Raw genomic sequence first — 19927 nt, forward strand, 5'->3', positions numbered from 1 at the left:
GCATGAGTGATCGTGAGCAGTGCCTTCTGATGTAGGAAAAGCTGCAACTGGCTGACACCTGCTCTTTAAACTGGATCATGAGCATGAGAGCCCCCAGATTGTGCACCAGCTGGGGCAGTATAACATCAGCCAAAGTTAAAAATGGAAAATCATTAGGTGCAGGGTGTCCTAAACCCTACAGACACTTAGTCTTGTCAGATTGAAGTGATTCTCCTCCATCCATACCAGTACATCCCCTAGGTCAGTGATGGCTAACCTTTTTGCCATCGCGTGCCAGGAGAGGGGGGGCGGGGGAGGGTCATGCGTGCACATGCCCACCCACCTGTGCACGCAAACCTCCCCCCACTCCTGGCACATGATGGCCTGCCCGTTTTTCTTTCTTACCTGGTTCCAGATCCTCTCTATTTATCTGGGAGGGGCAAAAACAGCCTTTCTCACTCCCTCAGAGGCCTTCCAAAGGCCTGAAACGGCCAATTTCCCAACTCCCGGTGGAACAGGAAGTGACATTTTTTGCTGTCCCCAGCCTCCAGAGCCTCTCTAGGAGTCTCTAGGAGCCTCTCTAGGAGTCTCTGGAGGCTGGGGACAGGAAAAAAACATTACTTCCTGTTCCACTGGAAGTTGGGAAATGGGGCCTTTCAGGCCTCTGAGGGAGTGGGGAAGGCTGTTTTTGCCCTTCCCAGATAAATAGAGAAGATCTGGAGCCAGGTAAGAAAGAAAAACGGGTCTTCCCCACCCATCCCAGGCCTTCCAGAGGCAGGAAACAGCCTGTTTCCCTACTTCTGGTGAGCCCAGAAGGCCTGAAAATCAGCTGGCCGGCGCACGCATGTGCCCCAGAGCTGAGCTGGCATGCCCACTAATATGGCTCCGCATGCCACCTGTGGCACGTGTGCCATAGGTTCGCCATCACCGCCCTAGGTACTGAAAAAGCATCTTTACAACATCACTAGGATGGCCCAGGGCAAAAAAGTACCATATTGCTGGTACTTGACCTCATGCTGTCAGAAGATCTCATGCAATGGTTTTATGTGTATGTTAAGTAGGAGTGGGGCCTATTGAGGTATCACAGAGCTGAGCCCTGTGATACCTCACCAACACTGATTGGAACGGCTTTGTAGGAAAGAGAAGAACTACTGAAGAACCATGACTCCCACTCCCAACTTCCCCAGCTGGTCTGAAGAATACCAAGTTCAATAGCACCACAAGGTGCTGAAAGGTCAAGGAAGGCCAGAATGACTGCACTATCCCCATTCTGAGCTCTGGCACAGTCATTTACAAGTATGATCAATGGCGTATTGCTATGTATGACTTGACCTGAAACTTGTTTTAACTGGTCCAGATAACTGACCTTCCCCAGACCCCTTTGAAGCTGCAGGCCTACCATATTCTCAACAACCTTCTTTAAAAAGGAAACATTGGATGAGACTTACTTGTTTAAAGTGTCTGAATAGAATCAGTTTGCCAATTGTGAAATATTCACTTTCAGCACTTGTATTTTAATTCCCCTGAAATGAAGAAGGCTAGGATTGAGGACAGGGGGCCATAATCATAAAACAATATTAGAATCCAAGTCCCCATATTTTAAAAATATGCAATGTAACCTTTTATTGCATCTCTATTCTCAGCTAAGGGATACTGGAAGAGGGGACAAGAAGAGACAGATACCATATGCACGAACTTTATGAAAATCTGGCAGTCCGTGTGATCTTATAAGAGGCTGGACTGTCTAGGAACAGCAAGAAAGATATATAGCATATGTTTCATAGACTCTCCCATCCCTTCACTAGCTATTTCGGTCTTACTGTTCTGAATATTGCATTATATTTAGCACAAATGTATATGCATTTTTTGCTATCCAACTGCAGTTCATAAATAAATCACCTATTATCTGTTTGAGATCTCTAACAGTTTGCTGCTAATCCTCAATGGATTAATATGCTTTCAGTGATAATCCTTTCATCTGCTGAAGTTCAAAGATACTTAATCACTAAAGTTAGTGCTTCCTAGAATTTCCAGTAAAATGGTACCGTCTTCCATCTTTAATAGAACAATATAAATATTCTATGCCATTTGTCTGGCTCTTAATAGCTGTACATCTCAGCAAATGACAACTTGTTCCATGTGTAGTCATAACATTCATATCAAGAAGGTTTTTCTTTCACATTTTTTTAGAATAATGGGCAGCATATTTATAGCTAGCCATTAACTAGTGTATCTACTATTAAAGTTATGAGCAGCAGGGAAGTGAGACACATAAAAGAGAATATTTGTAGCTCAGGGTTGAACTGTGGGGTCTTTGATGCTCTCTGAACTTGGCTGTTTTCTTGCAGAACTTTCATTACTAAAATAGGCAACATCATTAGTTCTAGCAGGGAGTGGAGTTCTTATGCATCCAAATTCATGTTCTTCCCCTGTTGTCCATCATCTTGAAGCCACTTGTGAGAAAAGAAAAGAGGCAGGAAAAGACATAGTTTAAAAAACTGTGAATATACCATCAAAAATAGGGTCTTATGGTATCAATGAACATAACAAATTCTGCTTCAAGGTCACTATGCATTATGCAGTTGGCACTTGGCTCTGTGGATTAGTATTTCAGCCAAAGGCAAATTGCCATTACACAAGAACTACTTTCAGGCAGAATAAGAAATTTGGACATGTTAGAGGAAATAGAATACTTGCTTTGAGATAATTTAACTTGGTAGGGGATTGGGTTCAGAAGAAGCATACATCTGATTTTGAACTTGGCAACTCCTTCAATTGGTTTAGACACATATTTTCAACTCAGAACCAATTTGGCTTTTAAAACAGCCAAAATAAATTTCTCTTAATCACTTCTAACCTGTTAGCAGATGGGTAAACAGCTTTTTTATAACTGGGGCAAACAAAATACTTTAGTATCAGCCAGAAATAATTAGTGGCAATAGATAAATCAAAATGTATAATTCAAGATAGATAGATAGATAGATAGATAGATAGATAGATAGATAGATAGATAGATAGATAGATAGACAGGCAGGCAGGCAGGCAGGCAGGCAGGCAGGCAGGCAGACAACAGACAGACAGACAGACAGACAGACAGACAGACATATACTGTGTTTATATATGTACATATTACAGTGATTACCCTCTAGTTCAGGGGTGTCAAACTGGCGGTCCATGGGCCAGATGTATCATGCACAGGCCACACCCAACCCAGCTCCGCGAAGGGGAAAAACATTGCAAAATGTCATGTGATGGCAACGTGACACTGCGAGTTTGACACCCGGGCTCTAGTTAATGAGTTGTAAGATTTGGAAAAAAGATTTGCTTTGCCAGTGGAATAAGAAATATAGCAGTAAAATACAATAACTATTGTATAAGATGACTATATTAGCACAACTGTATCGTTGGCAAATATGTATCCATAGAAAAGCTTATTTGTTGAGTGTGGGTGGAATGTAGACAGCACACAGAGCACAGTTAGATTGTACCTATCAATTTAAAGATTCCTGCAGTAGGAATCTTGACTTCTAGTTATTCAAACGAGGAATGGCTATATATAGATATCGGAAAGGTTTTACATTTGAAACATTTTGGTGTGAAATAGATTGTTCCAAGATTACTTAGAATTTCAAAGCTTGAAACTGATTTGTGATAAGGTCAGAAAACCTTTATATTTTGTTTGACCAATTTAAATAACCAATGTATATACTTAGATACAGAATAAACAGTTATAAGCAATGAAAAACATGTAATGAAACAAAGTGATGATGATTATGTTGTCCATTTAGTTGCCTCCGATTCCTGGCGATTTTATGGGCCAGGTATCTCCAGAATCTCTGATCTTCTTTGAGTTTTTCTATGTTGTGGCTTGGGTCAGCTTTGATGGTATTCAGCCATCATGTTCTTTAATTGCCTGGTTTCCTTTTATCATTAACTCTTCCAAACATAATTGCTTTCTCCAGTGAATTTCCCTGCATGACATGCAAGAGATGCAGTTTCTTGATTTTGCCTTCTAGTGATGTCTGGTGTTATACATTGTAGCACTTGCTTGTTAGTCACCTTTAATGTCCAAGGAGTATGTAGGAGCCTTCTCCATCACAGCTCACACCTCAAATGAGTTGATTTTCTTCCTGCATTGTTTTTTTAAAGTCCAGCTTTCACAACTATAGGTGGCTATGGGGAACACAATAAAGTAGAATAATCTACATTTGATTGCCAGGCTGATGTCTGTGCTTTTTCATATTTGGCTCATGTCATCATTGGTGAACTAACCAGGGCAATCTGTTGTTTTATTTCTGTGCTGCATTCATAGCTTTGAACTATCTGCAATCCTAGGAAAGCGAATTTTTCTTCACTGTCAATTTTGATGTTTGCATTCCTTGCAGTGGTCATGAGCTTGGTTTTTTTGATGTTCAGAAAGAGATCGAAATTATAACTTTCTTTTTTGATTTTCTTGATCAGATGTTCCAGGCCTTCTTTGGTTTCTGAGAGAAAAGTTGTATCATTAGCCTATCGAAGATTGTTGACGTTTCTTCCATCAATCTTGACCCCAATTTTGATTCTTCAAGATTTAGTTCTTCATGATCATTTTGGCATATAGGTTGAATAAGAAAGGGGAGAGAATGCAACCGTGTCAAACTCCTTTCTGTATCTTAAATTGAAACAAAGTAGAAAAACATGATTGAGAACAACAGCGTACAAACACACACCAGGGAAATGTTACTGCGTGTGCTGCCAGTATCTCTCTTCTATAACACTATTTAAATATGTGACTATGTATATTAACAAGCATTCACTAAAAAGTGAATGACTACATACAGCATAAAAATTATTGAGGAATTATTCATGAACTCATATAAGTCACATTAGTTGGTAAATATTTGGGATGATAATAACAGAAGCATATTTCAGCCACTTTAACTAGATTGCTTGGAAGGAAATTAGTATAAATTGTATTTCTATTTTTAATTATGATTTTGAGTTGATACAGTTATTTAAAATATTTATATTCTCACTGCAATGCAAAACATCTTCATATGGTGTACAGCATTAAAATGTAAATGCAATAGGATTTATAATAATACAATAAAACATCGAAATATGATCTCATTAGAATATAGAATCAGGGCAAATTTTAGCAGTCTGGTGGGATAAATATTGAAAGTTTGAATAAGACTCCCAAACAATGGAACCTCCAAGATTTTCAGTATAACCTACTCCCTGAAACCCAGAAATTATGTCCTTAAATCAATTGTTTCTGTTTCATTTCAACAAAGCATTTGGAATTATAAGAGAAGACAGATGGTAAATGAAAGCATTACTGGTTAGCTTGATTATAATTAAAAATAATAAAATAATAATGGTGATGAAGTTAATAATAGTCATATAAATAGGTCTAGTGATGATGATAATGTTGCAGAAAACAGTTGTAATATGTTTTTGGTCCAAGTTCTTTTGAACTTGTCCCTGCCATTATGGCTTCCAAAATGATATTGAATGGAACTTTCAGACCTAGAAAATGTGTGTGTGTGTGTGTGTGTGTGTGTGTGTGTGTGTGTGTGTGTATGTATAGGTCTTTGGTTATTCGGGTCTTCTCCCACGTAAAATTGGAAGTGTCTTGGTGACGTTTCAACGAAGTCTCATTCGTCATCTTCAGGCTGGTGTTCTCGGCTTCGTGCTTCCAGGAGCAGATTTGCTCTTGGAAGCACGAAGCTGAGAACACCAGCCTGAAGATGACGAATGAGACTTCGTTGAAACGTCGCCAAGACACTTCCAATTTTACGTGGGAGAAGACCCGAATAACCAAAGACCTACATACAAACACCCGCAAAAACATGAGAATATATATATATATATATATATATATATATATATATATATATATATACTTTTCCTTTCTTTCAATAATCTCTTTTTCTATCTGTTCCAAAGAATAAGTTAAACTAATAAATCAATTGGTTATATTTCTGTTGCTATTTGCCTTAGCCAGATGCATTTTATTCAGAAACAGACTTCAATATTCCTTACAAATATATCTTTCTTTTGCACAATATTCCTTAATCTATCTGAACTCTCACATTGCTGTTTTTCTCAGTAAATTTATGACACTTCATATATCCACCCCAAAAAAATTGAGGCTCTTTTTAAAAAATGTGAGTTTAAACACATGAGTTTTAACGTGTGAAGCTCTCTTTTACAGTTTCTATGCCGTATGGCAGGTGTTCTTCTGAAGCATTAACATACTTATAATTTTTATTTCAGTGTGCTGAACCCCAAAATCAATTGGAACCATTTGTGTTTTCTATTGCTAGTATTAGAGAGAAAATTGGGAGAATAAAACTGCATTGTTTTGAGTGCCTCTTTGGATTTCAGCCACAGGTTGAATAACAATATTGCTTTATATTCTCCAACTTCCAACCATTTCCATGCTCTTGTATTGAAATGTATAATTATCCATTGTTTCCATGTTTATTGCAACTGATTCTAAGCACTGCATTTCGTTTAAAGCAAAGCCTTCCTAACTTCCTCCCTCCCTTCCCCTCTCCTCCCCTTCCCTAGAAGACGAAAACACGTTAATATAATTAATGAGAAAGTGAAAAGGATTGGGCCACATTTAGACATATTTGAAGCTTTTAAGAAACTCCGAAAAGTTCCTACAGTGGAAAAAATTGCTTCAGCTGCCACCTGTATTCAAAAACTTTTCAAAGGATGGTATGAACGTAGTAAACTGAAGAGAATAAAACTGAAGGTAATGTATTTGAATTTCATTAATATGAGATATTGTGATGTATTATAATGGATTATATCTCTGACATGTTTGCATTACTGTAGCTAGTACCTTGTCCAGCTTGAACAGTAATGATTTATATAAAATAACAGTAGACTCAAAATTTGAAAGGTGCAGAGTTGATTTATACAAGAAATAATCCTTATACGCATCTGACTGCCCAATGATTTTTAGAGCCCTTACTAGGGAATACTGGGCTATTTGGACAAATAGTCTGATCTATTAAAAGGGCAGTTTTCTATTTAGCACAAAAATATATTGTCCACAGTCTCAAACTCAATATGGACTTCATTTTACCTATTATCAAGTTGTTATACACAACAATCTATATCTTGTTCCAACGATTCTATGATTTTCCTGGCTTCTTTTTGTCTTCTGGCTAATTTTGCATTGTAGCCATATCTTTGTGTGTGTGTGTGTGTGTGTGTGTGTGTGTGTGTGTGAGAGAGAGAGAGAGAGAGAGAGAGAGAGAGAGAGAGAAACCAGTATTTTCTGTCCCAAAGATGCTTTTTTTCTCCAAAAGACAACCGGGCTTTGTTTTTCCTTGAAGGCATTTTGCTTCTCATCCAAGAGCTTCTTCAGTTCTGCTTCAATGGTAGAGAATAGAAGGATTTATATTCCTTGCAGCCATCTGGCCTTTAGTCATTATTCTGAGTTGTTGAGGCCACTTGAAGCAGTGGTGGTATTCAGCTGGTTCTATCCGGTTTGGGTGAACCGGTAGTGGTGGCTGTGGGAAGCTCTGCCCACCCGCCCAGACGTCATCATGTCCCATTTTTGATGCTCTGTGCATGCGCTGTCAGGGTGACAATTAATCCCATTCCGCTTTGGGTAATTGCACCTAATTAGAGACGGACCGTGGCTTTTCCTTGGAGTATACTTTTAAAGAAAAATAAAACTCGAGATGCATTCTAATAAACCACATTTTATTATAAAGAAGTAAAAACAATCTTACTAGCTATTAATTACATCTTGGCAACGTTCCTGCCTTACCTCTTGGCAGGTGAACAAAGAAAGTTAGAAGAAAGTGAAAGAATGTGGACATGAGCAGTAGCTTCAGAGATAAGACTCAGACAGTCTACCGTATGTCTCAGAATGGGAGCCCAGCTGACAAATACAAGAATGCAGTGACAATCCCCTTCTTTGTCAGTTGAGCGGACATCAAGTACATCATCAAATAAGGCACATCTTCTTACGCAGATACTCGTGTTGAGCTGCTGAAAGCGGTTTGTTGAGCATATCAGCAATTTGATCATGTGTAGAGACATACTGCAATTTAACAAAACCTTGTTTCACTAATTGTTTTATGTTTTGATAACGGATGTCAATGTGTCTGGACCTAGAACCTGTGAAATGTGATTCAGAAATATAAACCACCGATTCATTGTCTTCCATCACGGTGATTGGTCGGATCGGGTGTGTCCAGATATCTGTAACCAAACATCAAACATTAGAGAATTACATGCATCTGAAACACAAGCATATTCAGCTTCAGTAGATGAACAAGAAACAAAATTCTGTTTACGCACTTGCCAGTGAACAGGATATCCATTTAAGAACATCATATAACCTGAAGTACTTTTACGTGATTTCTTATCACTCGCCCAATCAGAATCTGCATAACAACATAATTCTGCATAATCAGTATGTGTTGGTTCTAACAATAACTTCATATGTTTAGTGTGTTTTAGGTATTTCAATACTTTCTTAACGCATGTCCAATGAAACTGTTTTGCCTTACCAACATGTCGAGACAAGAGATTAACACTAAGTGCAATGTCGGGTCTGGTCCAACTACTAATGTACAACAGTGACCCAATTACTGAACGATAAAGTGTTTGATCCTCGAACTCAGGACTTGGTTCATGTGTCAAGTTGTGAAAATCTGTTTGCATGGGTGTCTTTGTTGTGTTAGCATCCTTCATGTTGCAATGATGTAAAATTTGTTCAATTTTATCTTCTTGTGAAAGACTAAACCCCTTCTGTGTTTTGTCAATCTGAACACCTAAATAAGTGCTAACATGACCTAAAGTTTTCAATGTGAAGTATCTCTGCAAAGCTTTGGCAAAAATTTCACTCATCTGCTTATTTGGACCAATATAAACAATATCATCAACATAAACAAGAACTATCTCATATGTATTGTTAGATCTTTTTGTGAACACGCACTCATCAGTTTCAGACTTAATAAAGCCCATTGAATTTAGTTTGTCAGTAAGACATAAGTACTACATTAAACCAGACTGTTTCAGACCATAAAGACTTTTTTTGTAGAAACCAGGTATCCCCTTCTTGCTGTCGGAACCCTGGAGGACCTCTCACATAGATCTCTTCATCTAGGTCAGCATGTAGATAAGCCATGTCAACATCGAACTGGAAAGCTTCTAAACCAAGAATAGTAGCTGTGGCTAAAGCAATTTTTACACTCTCAGTCTGGACTGTCGGTGAATAGGTATTTGTGTAGTCCTCAGGATAACGTTGAGCGAAACCCTGAGCTACAAGTCTGGCCTTGTACAATGACTCACCATTTGGCTTTTTTTTGATTCTGTAGACCCATTGAGTGCCAATGACCCTTTTGTTTGCTGGAGGTTTTGCAGGTGTAAACACCTTAAGTTTCTTTAAACTGTCCATTTCAGCCTGCATTGCCTCATACCATTTCTCTTGTTCTGAATCAGGAAGCTGCTTGATTTGTGTGAAATTATCAGGTGGAAGTGTAACATTGCAAATCAAAGGCAAGGGTGTTTTCGTCAGTTGCCATGAATATCGCTGTGGAGGGATCCCCTTTGTGGCCCTCTCGGAATGTCTTGTAACAACAGTCCATTCTTCTTCTGCTTCGTCCTCGTCCTCACATTTGTTGCTAGCGTCAGCATCCGTGGCTTGCGAAGACGGAACATCAGGTTGAGAAGAACTAGTGGATGGAACATCTGCCTATGGATCTTGGTCATCAGACTGCGAGGCATCAGCAACATCATCTCTAGGAAAATAAACTCCAGGATCATTGGAATGAATCCTGGACCAGTCAACATCTTCCTCAAAATTAGCAGATTGGGAAATCACAATTACATGTCTGGAATCAATAAATTTGCTCCATTTTGAGTTATCATCAATGGCCATAAATCTCAGTCTCTTTGCTGCTGGACCCCCTTTTCTTCTTTGAGCTAAGGGGATGTTCACCATAGCATATGAACCAAAAATATGGAGGTTTTTGAGATCGGGCTTGTAGCCATACAACATGAAGAAAGGAATCTGATTTATTACACTGTTCCAAGTACGGTTGACAATGTAATTTGCATATTTGATAGCTTCACCCCAGTATGGCATACTAAGGTTGGCGTCTTCTAGGAGACAACACATCATGGTTTGCAGTACCCCTTGTCGTCTTTCTACGATTCCATTATGAGCCGGTGTGTAAGGAGCCAAGGTGTGATGAAGAATTCCATTTTTACGCATCCAGTCCTGGAAACACTGAGACATGAATTCAGCACCATGATCACTCTGAATTCTGATGATGCGAACTTGGTGTTGGGTAGAAACAAGAGCAGCAAAATCTTTAAAGATCTGAAAAGTCTCAGATTTTTCTTTCATAGGATATACATATCCATATCTAGAATAATTATCAACAATTGTTAAAAAATATTTTCTACCAAGTGTTGGCTTAAAAGGACCAACTATGTCAGTGTGTACCAAATCAAAAATGCGTGTTGACAGGCGTGTAGCACGTTTGGGATTGGCTGCTGCTTTGGATTTGGCTTTCTTGCAAACAGCACAATCCAAAAACACCTTACACCCCTTTAGATCCAAACCTTTTGCGAACTCCGGCATCTTCCTAAGAACATGGAAACTGGCATGCCCCAATCTTCTATGCCACTTATGGATACACCTGGAATGCAAAGGTTTACCAGTTAGTGAATTCTCAATGTTAGCATTTTTATGAGGAACCTCAGGCTTGCTCCGAGCAACCTGTTTCCTAATTTTCTTTTTGTTGGCTTTAGGAGCCTTTGGAGTAGCAACACGATCTCTCTCTGGGCCTGTGCTCTCCTCTTTTGGTATACTTGCCTATGTTTGCGGTTTAGACTTTGGCTTTAAGTAATAAACACCACCAATTAACATGGTTTCAGCAACAATATCTCCATTTTTAACTATGTAACTTGCTTTTTCAAGGTGGTGAACCTGGAACTTTAACACTCTAGACAAGTGACTCTGACTAAGCAAATTACTATTTGCTGTTGGTATATAATAAACATCAGGAATGAATGCATCGAGCTCTTTAACATAAACAGTTCCTTTTCCTTTGACCTGACAAGGATGATCGGAAAAAGAATAAAGTTCATGTAGTTCAGGGTCAGGCTCGTGCATCTCTGTGAAAAGTTCCTTTCTGTAGGTAACATGCAACGCTGCACCACTGTCCAAAGTCCACAGGAGTCGTTTGTCGTACTCTGGTTGAGGTTGTGGATCGTTGGTTAACGCCAATGTGGCGAGTGGAGCTTGTGGATCACGCCTGGGACCATGATGACCTTATCTTCTGCCTCTGCCTCTGCCTCTGCCTCCTCTGGAATCTGTTCCTCTGGGCTGGTACGAGACGGGAGCTGGAACTCGTTGGGAACAATCTCGGATGGTGTGTCCCATATGATTACAGATGTAGCATCTTGGCATCCTTGGAATGTAGGTTCTTCCTCAGAAGGGACGCCTCACTGGAGTTCTTGATGCGGGTGGTCCTCTCAAATGTGGAGTAGCTAACATAAGTGCTTCTTCTTCAATTAAAAGTCTGCATATATGATCCACTGTGCATTGAGCAATAGGCACTTGATCAATCTTTGTAATGGCATCTTTCCATTCATAATTCAATGAGTTAATAATGATGATCATTTGAATATCATCAATAAGATAGCCTCTTTCTCTCAATTCTTTTCTGATTCCTTTCAGTTTGGTTAAAGATCCTCCAATTTGTTCACCAGGTTTCAATCTTGAACCATGGAACTCAGACATGAGCAAACATGAAGATTCAATTGAAACAGGCCTGTAGCAATTTTCCAATTGGACCCAAATTTGTTGGGCTGTTGCATCAGGCGGAAAGGTGACCTGCAGTTCAGTATCCGTGGACATCAATAATGTTGTGCAAGCTTTAGTCTGTAAGTCTCTTATTGCAGGAGTCCATGGCTGGGCAGGAGGATTAAAAACCATACAGTGATTACCTTCTCTGCGAAGTAACAATCCAATCTCACTGACCCAGGCCTTATAATTTTGTCCTGACATCTTTAATTTCGACTCACCAGCTAGTGGAGCAACAGAAAAGGCCTGTTGAGGAACATGCATTTGGTATGCTGGTTGTGCCGTTAAAAATACCTTTGGTATTTGCTGCTGCATTGGAATCTGCTGCTGTATTTGAATGTGAGGGTGTTGTGCATGCACCTGTGGTTGTTGTGCTCCAGCTGCCACTTGTGCTTGAGTTGCAATATTAACATGGCCTGCTGAAGATGCAGTCATTTGCCTTTGCTGAATTAAGTGTTGTTGTGCTCCATCTAAAAGGACACCAGCACCACCAGGGGGTGCTGAAGATTGGGCCTGTGGAGACACTTGTGGAATTGCAGTCTGAATATCTGAGTGGATTCGGGACATGTTTGATAAAGTCCGATGCAATACTTGTAATTGTTCTTGCAAACTGCAATGCATTTCAGCTTTCTCTAATAAATTACTTTTGCCAGCAGATGGTGCTGCACCTTTAGTTTTGGGCAGCTCAGATAACTTTTCTGCCTTCGTGGCATGATGTGTAATTTGAGGAGAGAGAACGTCATGTGACAATTGTGATGTGTACACAGCTCTCTGTTCTGATTTGCCTGACACAAGACCCTCTTGGGGGTGTGGCTTTGGCTTCGAAGAAGAAGCCAAGATGGCATTTTCAGGAATTTTAAAAACATGAGATTCTCTCTTATCTGGCTCGAGCGTAGATAAAACCATTTTTGCCTCTGATATGAATTTGACCTTGTTTTGAGTCCTGATGTCAAACTTGTCCATTAATTATTTTGTGCAAAGCCTGATCTGTTTGTCCTATAGAAAATTCAGATGGCACTGCTGACAAATGATGTCATACATCACATGAGGGAAGAGCATGGGAAAGTGCTTCTAAATTTAGTGTGAAATTGTTGAGGTCTGTGATGTTGCTGTTGGTGTAAACGTGATGCAAAATAGATATCTGGCTTTGTTTCAGAGTTCCATGTTAGTATTATGGTTGTATTGTTTTTCTATTGTGGTTTGTGAAAATCTACTCCAGATTGGGTGGCTGAACATAGGAAACTGTCCCATTTTTGATGCTCTGTGAATGCATGAAAGGCTCTGTGCAAGCGCAGAGGTAGTGCGTGCAAGTGAAGCGCGCATGTGTGTTCACATTTGCAAACCGGTAGCGAAGGTAAGTGAATACCACCCCTGACTTGAAGGTTCATCTATGCCATTAGGGTCATCTGAATAGTGTGGAACCTTCTTGGAACTGCTGAAAGGATTGTGTTGTAAACAGGAGATAGATCCCCTAAAATTGAATAGAGTGGGCTATTCAATTTTAACATACATGCTCTCTTTGACTCCTCTTTCAAACCAGTGGTCCTCTCTGTCCAGAATGTGGACTTTTCTGTCTTCAAAAGAGTGGCCTTGGTCTTTCAAATGCAGATGGATTGCTGAATCTTGTCCTGATGACTTTGTTCTCCTATATTGTGCCATGCATTTGTGAAGTGATTGTTTTGTTTCTCCAATGAACATAGTTACACATGTCTCACTGCATTGTACTGCAGATATCACATATCTTGTTTGGGTCTGGGTGTTTTATCCTTGGGGTGGACAAGTGTCTGCCTTAGTATATTCTAGGGTTTAAAGGGTGCATGTATCTTGTGTTCGTGTAAAATCCTCTAGAACTATTCTGCAATCTACGGAATGACAACATTGCTTTGTTTATTGTTCTCTCCTTTGTCTTTTATGGAGGAGGTCCTGCTGGGACTTTTTTTGTTTGGATTTGATGAAGGGCCAGTTAGGATAACCACAAGTTCTGAAGGCTTCCTTGATTTGTTTTAGTACTTTTTTTCTTCCATCTTTGTTGGTAGGCAGATCTTTAGCCTGGTGGTGTAGGGTTCTGATCACTTCAAGGAAAAACAAAGTTCAGATGCCTTTTGTAAAAAAAAAAAAAAAAAAAAAAAAAAAAAAAAAGCATCTGGATGTTACCTGGATGACTGAGAATCTCATAGATATCTAGTATTTTCTGCTACCAGATTTTTAACATTTCCATATATAGAACTTTGGCAGACTTTGATCTTTCCATAAAATCCTTTAGTCTCTAGTGTCAAAATGCAATATTACAAGGGATTTTTATTTTGTTTTTATGGCAATCGCTGGAAGGTTTTCTTACTTTATGCATCTATAATTCTTTACCCTATAAATGTTGTTTCTTCCAATACCACTTTACATGTATGTATGTATGTACAGTATGTATGTATATATACAAGCATATACATATATTTGTAATTACAGGCTAAGAACCATGGACCAAATATATTAGCTGTTATAAAGGATTATCGTAGAATGATGAGTCGAATTAAACGCCGTTGTGGCATCTTGGATACAAGTACAGCACTAATATTTGAACAACTGGAAGACTGGCTTGACAATAAAATGCGTATGTATTTTTCAGAATAATCTGTTGAGATTATTCTTACCATATCTCTGTTAACTATTTCAAAAACTATTCAATATCTTCAATTGAGGTTGCTTGTATTATCTCAATGGTGGTGTCTTTTTTTACGAGAATTAGTACCGTGTTTCTCTGAAAATAAGACCCTGTCTTATATTTTTTTGAAACCTGAAATAAGTGCTTGGTCTTATTGCCTTGCGCTCAAAAGCCCGATTTGGCTTATTATCAGGGGATGTCTTATTTTGGGGGAAACAGAGTAATATAAATTCGGTCTTTTGGGAGAGACACCATAGTTTAGTGATAGAGAACACATTTTCCCTACAGGAACCCCAAATGTAATCTATATCATTTTCACTTAAATGTATCATGTGACTAACTGTTAGATTACTATTACTCTTTTTCTGAGCACTGAGTTGCAAAACTGTGTGTTCTGGCAGAGTACTTTATGTTGCTAGCAACTTTCTGTATTTCGGTGCAGATCTCTAGTCTGAAATACCAAAAAGTTAAGACATTCAGACATCCCCAGCAAAAAGCAAGCAAGCAAGAAAACAAACCAACCAACTAGAAGGAAGCATGGTAAAATTCTTTACCTTTTCTCCTTCTTGTACGTCCTTGTATGAGAAACTTTAGTTGGACTCCAAAAACAACCTGGGGAAAGTACTGACAAGAGCTAAAATGGCAAATTGCAAACAAGAAATGGCAAAAAACCATTTAGCATCCATTTCTGTCTCAATGTTTTCATTCAGAATTGATGCACTATTTGGCAACATTTTGAGACATTAGCATATCATACTCGACTCACTGCAATGATAACTGAGCATAGTTTAAACGTTATGCCTCTGACATGGAAGCTAATGCCAAACAACCTTTTTAAAGTGTTGTGCTCATGTAATTGAAGAACTGATAGTGGATATATCTTGTAAAATAATCAAGATCTCTCACAACAGAAAAAGAGCTCTTACAAGATACGTTTAGCAGAGCTGTACACATTTTGAAACAGTGAGGAATAAGCATGATGTCAGCGTAACACGCTTCTGCTATTCATTTATAAACCACATCTTTTTTGAGGTGTCAGTGGTTCTACTCTTTAAAGAAGGATGTATTTTCAGGCTCACATGGAAATGTGAAAAAGCACTGGACTATTTAATGAGTAGTACAGACGTACTTCTCCAGACGTGCTGGAGAAGACTCCTGCGAGTCCCTTGGACTGCAAGGTGATCAAACCAGTCAGTCCGAGAGGAGATCAACCCTGACTGCTCTTTAGAAGGTCAGATCCTGAAGATGAAACTGAAATACTTTGGCCACCTAATGAGAAGGAAGGACTCACTGGAGAAAAGCTTAATGCTGGGAAAGATTGAGGACAGAGAATGAGGTGGCTAGATGGAGTCACTGAAGCAGTCAGCATGAAACTCCAGGGGATGGTAGATGACAGGAAGGCCTGCAGGAACGTTGTTCATGGCATTGTGATAAATCGGACACAACTTCGCAACTAACAATAACAACAGACGTACTCTGTTCAGATCAAGTCCAAAGAATATCTTTGGAACTTTTGTTAACAATGCCAAGTCCTAAGGTTTAAGTACCAAATGTAGACTGTAATTTGGATCAAATGGTAAAGGAACTATTTATTATGTCTTTAGAAGTTAAAATATAATACATTTAAATGTTAATTAGATATTATGAAATAGTTTTAGTGACATAATCAATAATCTTTCATAGTGATCATGCCAGCACTGTTCTTGATTATATTACCCACAATATATAACAATTCTATAATACAGTGATGCAAAAATAGATGATAATATTTATCAGTTTGATACCAACATATGAATGCTAATAAAAAGCTGGAAGCTATGCTGTTAAAATTCGTGGAAGGATTCCTTTTAAAAAAGATGGTTGTAATTTATGGAAATGGGCACAGTACAGATTACGAAAAGACTTATTATGTATGTGGCTGTCTTACGTTTTTGTCCTATGTATAGCAAATATTTTATCTGTTTTGCAAATAGGTTTGAAAATATCAATTGCCCTTCAGATTTCCTGATTGAGGAAATACAAAATTTTGCAATACAAAATTTCAGATTGAGAATTCCTATTACAACTGTAAATTTGTAGTAGGAAAACCTATCAAGAAGAACAATTTTCATATGTGTGGTATTCCTGAAGTTGGCTTAATATCTCTCTCATTAAGGATTTTTATTTGGAAGAAACCATGATTGAATCTCAAATTTTTGAGACTGCTTTTACAGAATCAAGACTTCCAATAGGATATGGCACACACACTTTTACTTAGATATGATATAGAGACAGAATAAAGAAAAGCATGTTTGATAAATTGGATACAAAACTTCAAACAATCCCAATACAACAACAATATGAGACCTTTTGATCTATATATTATTTTGTCTCCTAGTTTATGAAACTATATTTCTAAAGAAAGCGATCTGGAAAGAAATGGATAGAAATGAGCTCCCAAAGTTTTTCAGAGACTGTGGCCGGTTTCCAACACAAAAGGAAATTAATACTGCAACAACTCTACTGTTGCAAGGTAAGAGATTTGCACAATAGTTTATAGATTATGTAGAAATATAGCAAAGGGTATTTTGGGGGCAAATGATACTTTGAAAGGCTGCTTCATTTTTTAGTTAATACAAATAAATAAAAAGTGCCTTATTTATTTGGTATTTAGAGTTTACTTATTTGAGGAAGTTGTGGATAAAAACCACCCTCACTCAAGTGACAGTTCCTTAAACACCATAGTTATTTTAAAAACTTTTATCATTTTGATATTTTCATCTTACTCTTCAACACATTATCAGAGTAGCTTACATGAGGTGCAAAATAAAAACATATATGAGCAAGATCCAGATCTTCAAGAGCTGAAGTATGAGAATTTTGGAAACATTCCTAAATGTATTTGCATATTTTCCTGTACCACAAACAGAAGGGGACTCTTACACCTTTTCTTTTGATGAGACCTTGAGTAGAAGTTGCTGATTTATTCCCTTCTGTGTCTATGCAATCCTCTGCTTATATAAAATGTAGAACGCTTTACAATCTATTGTTGTGTTGGAAGAAATATCCATCTGGTTCAGTTCCAAGTGGGGAGAAAGACCCTGGAAATCTGGAGGCTGATTGAAAAGACAACTTATTGATGAACAGGACCACATGGGTTTGATGTCCTGGGCAGCTGACCACATGGAATGGAGAGTGAGAGGTATTTATACCCTCTCTTGGGCTTGAACTTGAGCTTCCTGTTCCTGTGCAAGAATATGTATTCTATTAGCTGCTGTCAGACTCCCATGGGGCTACGCAGGGGTCATAGCTGTGGTTGTCTGAGATAAGTTTCGTTGAACCTTGCTGGGTGATGCAATGTCCATAGGAAATTTTGAAATGCAGTGAGCCCTGCTGCTAGATGGGTAGAGGCTAATCCTATTATGTCCTGAGGGGTTATGTCTTAATCCCATCACCCTAGAACTGGTGGTCTTTTGTCTTGTAGATAGACTGGCCCAATCTTTCTTAATGTGCATCAAAATATCTGCTGTGGGCAGGGACCTGGGTTTCTGGGTTTCTGTTTCCTTTAAGATTTTTATTTCAAGTGTGAAATCTTTTAGTCATTTATTTCAATTTCACTTTTACTGTATTTTGTGCTTGTTTATACATTTCTGTTTATTTACACTTACAGAGGGTTGGTATATAAAAATAATCATAGCTTCAGTTTATGTGCAAATGGAATAATGTTATTAATAAAAAGAAAACTATGTATGAAACTACTTACTCTGGGGCGAGTGTTGTAAATGTGTAAGAAATCCAAGAACAAAAATACATTATTAACCAGAATTAAAGTATATGTTTGTCTTAAAACTAATCTCTCTCTCTGTGTATCTAAATAGATACAGTGCATTACCCATTCAATTAGTTTTGGGTTCCAATCTGCAGCTGTGGGAGCAATCAACTCTTATATCCAAACTAAATAATATGTCTAAATAGGGAAAGAGAGAAAGCTAGGGTAATAGATTATTTTATTTAGTTTCATTTTAAACATTTCTGTTATTTCTCTGGTATATAATTTTTATAATGAATTTTTATAAATAAAACAAAAAACCTTTTTTTTTAAAAAAAACCCATACTTTTGTAGCATAAGCAAGAAAAAACAAAGCCTTGTCTTCATTCTGAAGTAATGAAAACAAATTTTAGCTTTTTTCCCACTAGGTCTGGAATAATCACATCCAGTTATAAACTAAGTAATCTACCCAAACTCAAAAAACAAGCACTTCTTGTATACGTAGCTATGATGACCATGTCTTTATACTTTATTTGGGGGCAATCAGAAAGCTGCAACAAAGAGCAATTGTTTTCTATCCTTTGTTTTGAAAGTAAGGACTACCAGCTATGGGCTGAAGTAATCTACCCTATAAAAGGTAGTGAACAGGTATAGCAAAATCTAATTCTGGATGGGAGTTATATATGAAGAGATACCTCCCCATAGTCCTATGCTTGGGAGAGACATTCTTTTCCATTCTTTCAAAACCACTTATTTGAGGATTTCATTTAGCAAGTACTCTTTGATTTTAGAAGAGCTGTTAAGGGACATTTTCTTAGCCACACATTTAACGTTAATAATTTTAGAGTATATAGGTTAATTATATTATTAATAGAAGAGAATATACTGTATTTTCCGGCGTATAAGACGACTTTTTAACACATGAAAATCTTCTCAAAAGTCGGGGGTCGTCTTATACTCCGGGTGTCGTTCTCCTGTAACCAGGCAGACCAGCCCGAAAGACTCTGACGAGCCTTAAATGGCTCTGGCGATCCAAGCTCTGACGATCCCAGCTTTGCCTGCTAATCAGGCAACTCAGCTGGGATGCCAGAGCCATATAAAAGGAAAAAAGTTTTTTCCTTTTACGTGGCTCTGCAAGCTCTGACGATCCCAGCTGAGTTGCCTGCTAATCAGGCAACTCAGCTGGGATCGCCAAAGCCCTCTAAAAGGAAAAAAGTTTTCCCCCTCCAGCTTGCTTACCTTAGCTGCTAATCGCAACGCTTGCCTTGCTTCGCTTGTCTGAATCCATTCCATCAGCAAGCCACTCCCTGCCTGCAATCAAGCAGGCAGGAGTTGTGGACTTCAACTCCCAGAATTCCTCAGCCAGCAAAACAAAGCTGGCTGAGGAATTCTGGGAGTTGAAATCTACAAGTCTTAAAGTTGCCAAGGTTGGAGACCCCTGTTCTATTGGGTAAGTTTTTTTCCCCTTTGGGAGCTTAAAAAAAATAGTTAATTGGGGTTTTTTTTAGTTGTTCTTTTTTAGACCTAGCCATTTAAAGTTTAGGAAGTTTTAAATTTAGTTTTCATATAAAAATAAAATAATATTTGTGCAGCTTTCTGAGATTTAGTGTGTTTCTGTAGTGTTTCACTCTAACTACACAAACACACAAAATCTCACAAAGCTGTATGTGGAATTTTGTGTGTGTAAAGTGTGAAAGTTGTTTTTTTGGGC

At 38.3% G+C, this 19927-nt stretch overlaps 1 protein-coding gene across 6 annotated transcripts in view; it reads left to right on the top strand.

Annotated features, from left to right (window-relative positions):
- The window catches only part of IQCM (IQ motif containing M), a 121139-nt gene that overhangs the window by 50749 nt on the left and 50463 nt on the right, over nucleotides 1-19927 (top strand). For all 6 annotated transcript variants that reach the window (XM_087874505.1, XM_060686883.2, XM_060686882.2 and 3 more), the window contains 3 exons: nucleotides 6538-6727; nucleotides 14273-14417; nucleotides 16846-16980. In XM_087874505.1, coding sequence (XP_087730631.1) covers nucleotides 6538-6727; nucleotides 14273-14417; nucleotides 16846-16980 — 470 coding nt within the window. The remainder of the gene's footprint in view (nucleotides 1-6537; nucleotides 6728-14272; nucleotides 14418-16845; nucleotides 16981-19927) is intronic.

Source organism: Pantherophis guttatus, chromosome 8, assembly GCF_059756535.1.
Source record: "Pantherophis guttatus breed Tessera chromosome 8, ASM5975653v1, whole genome shotgun sequence".
Lineage (NCBI taxonomy): Eukaryota > Metazoa > Chordata > Lepidosauria > Squamata > Colubridae > Pantherophis > Pantherophis guttatus.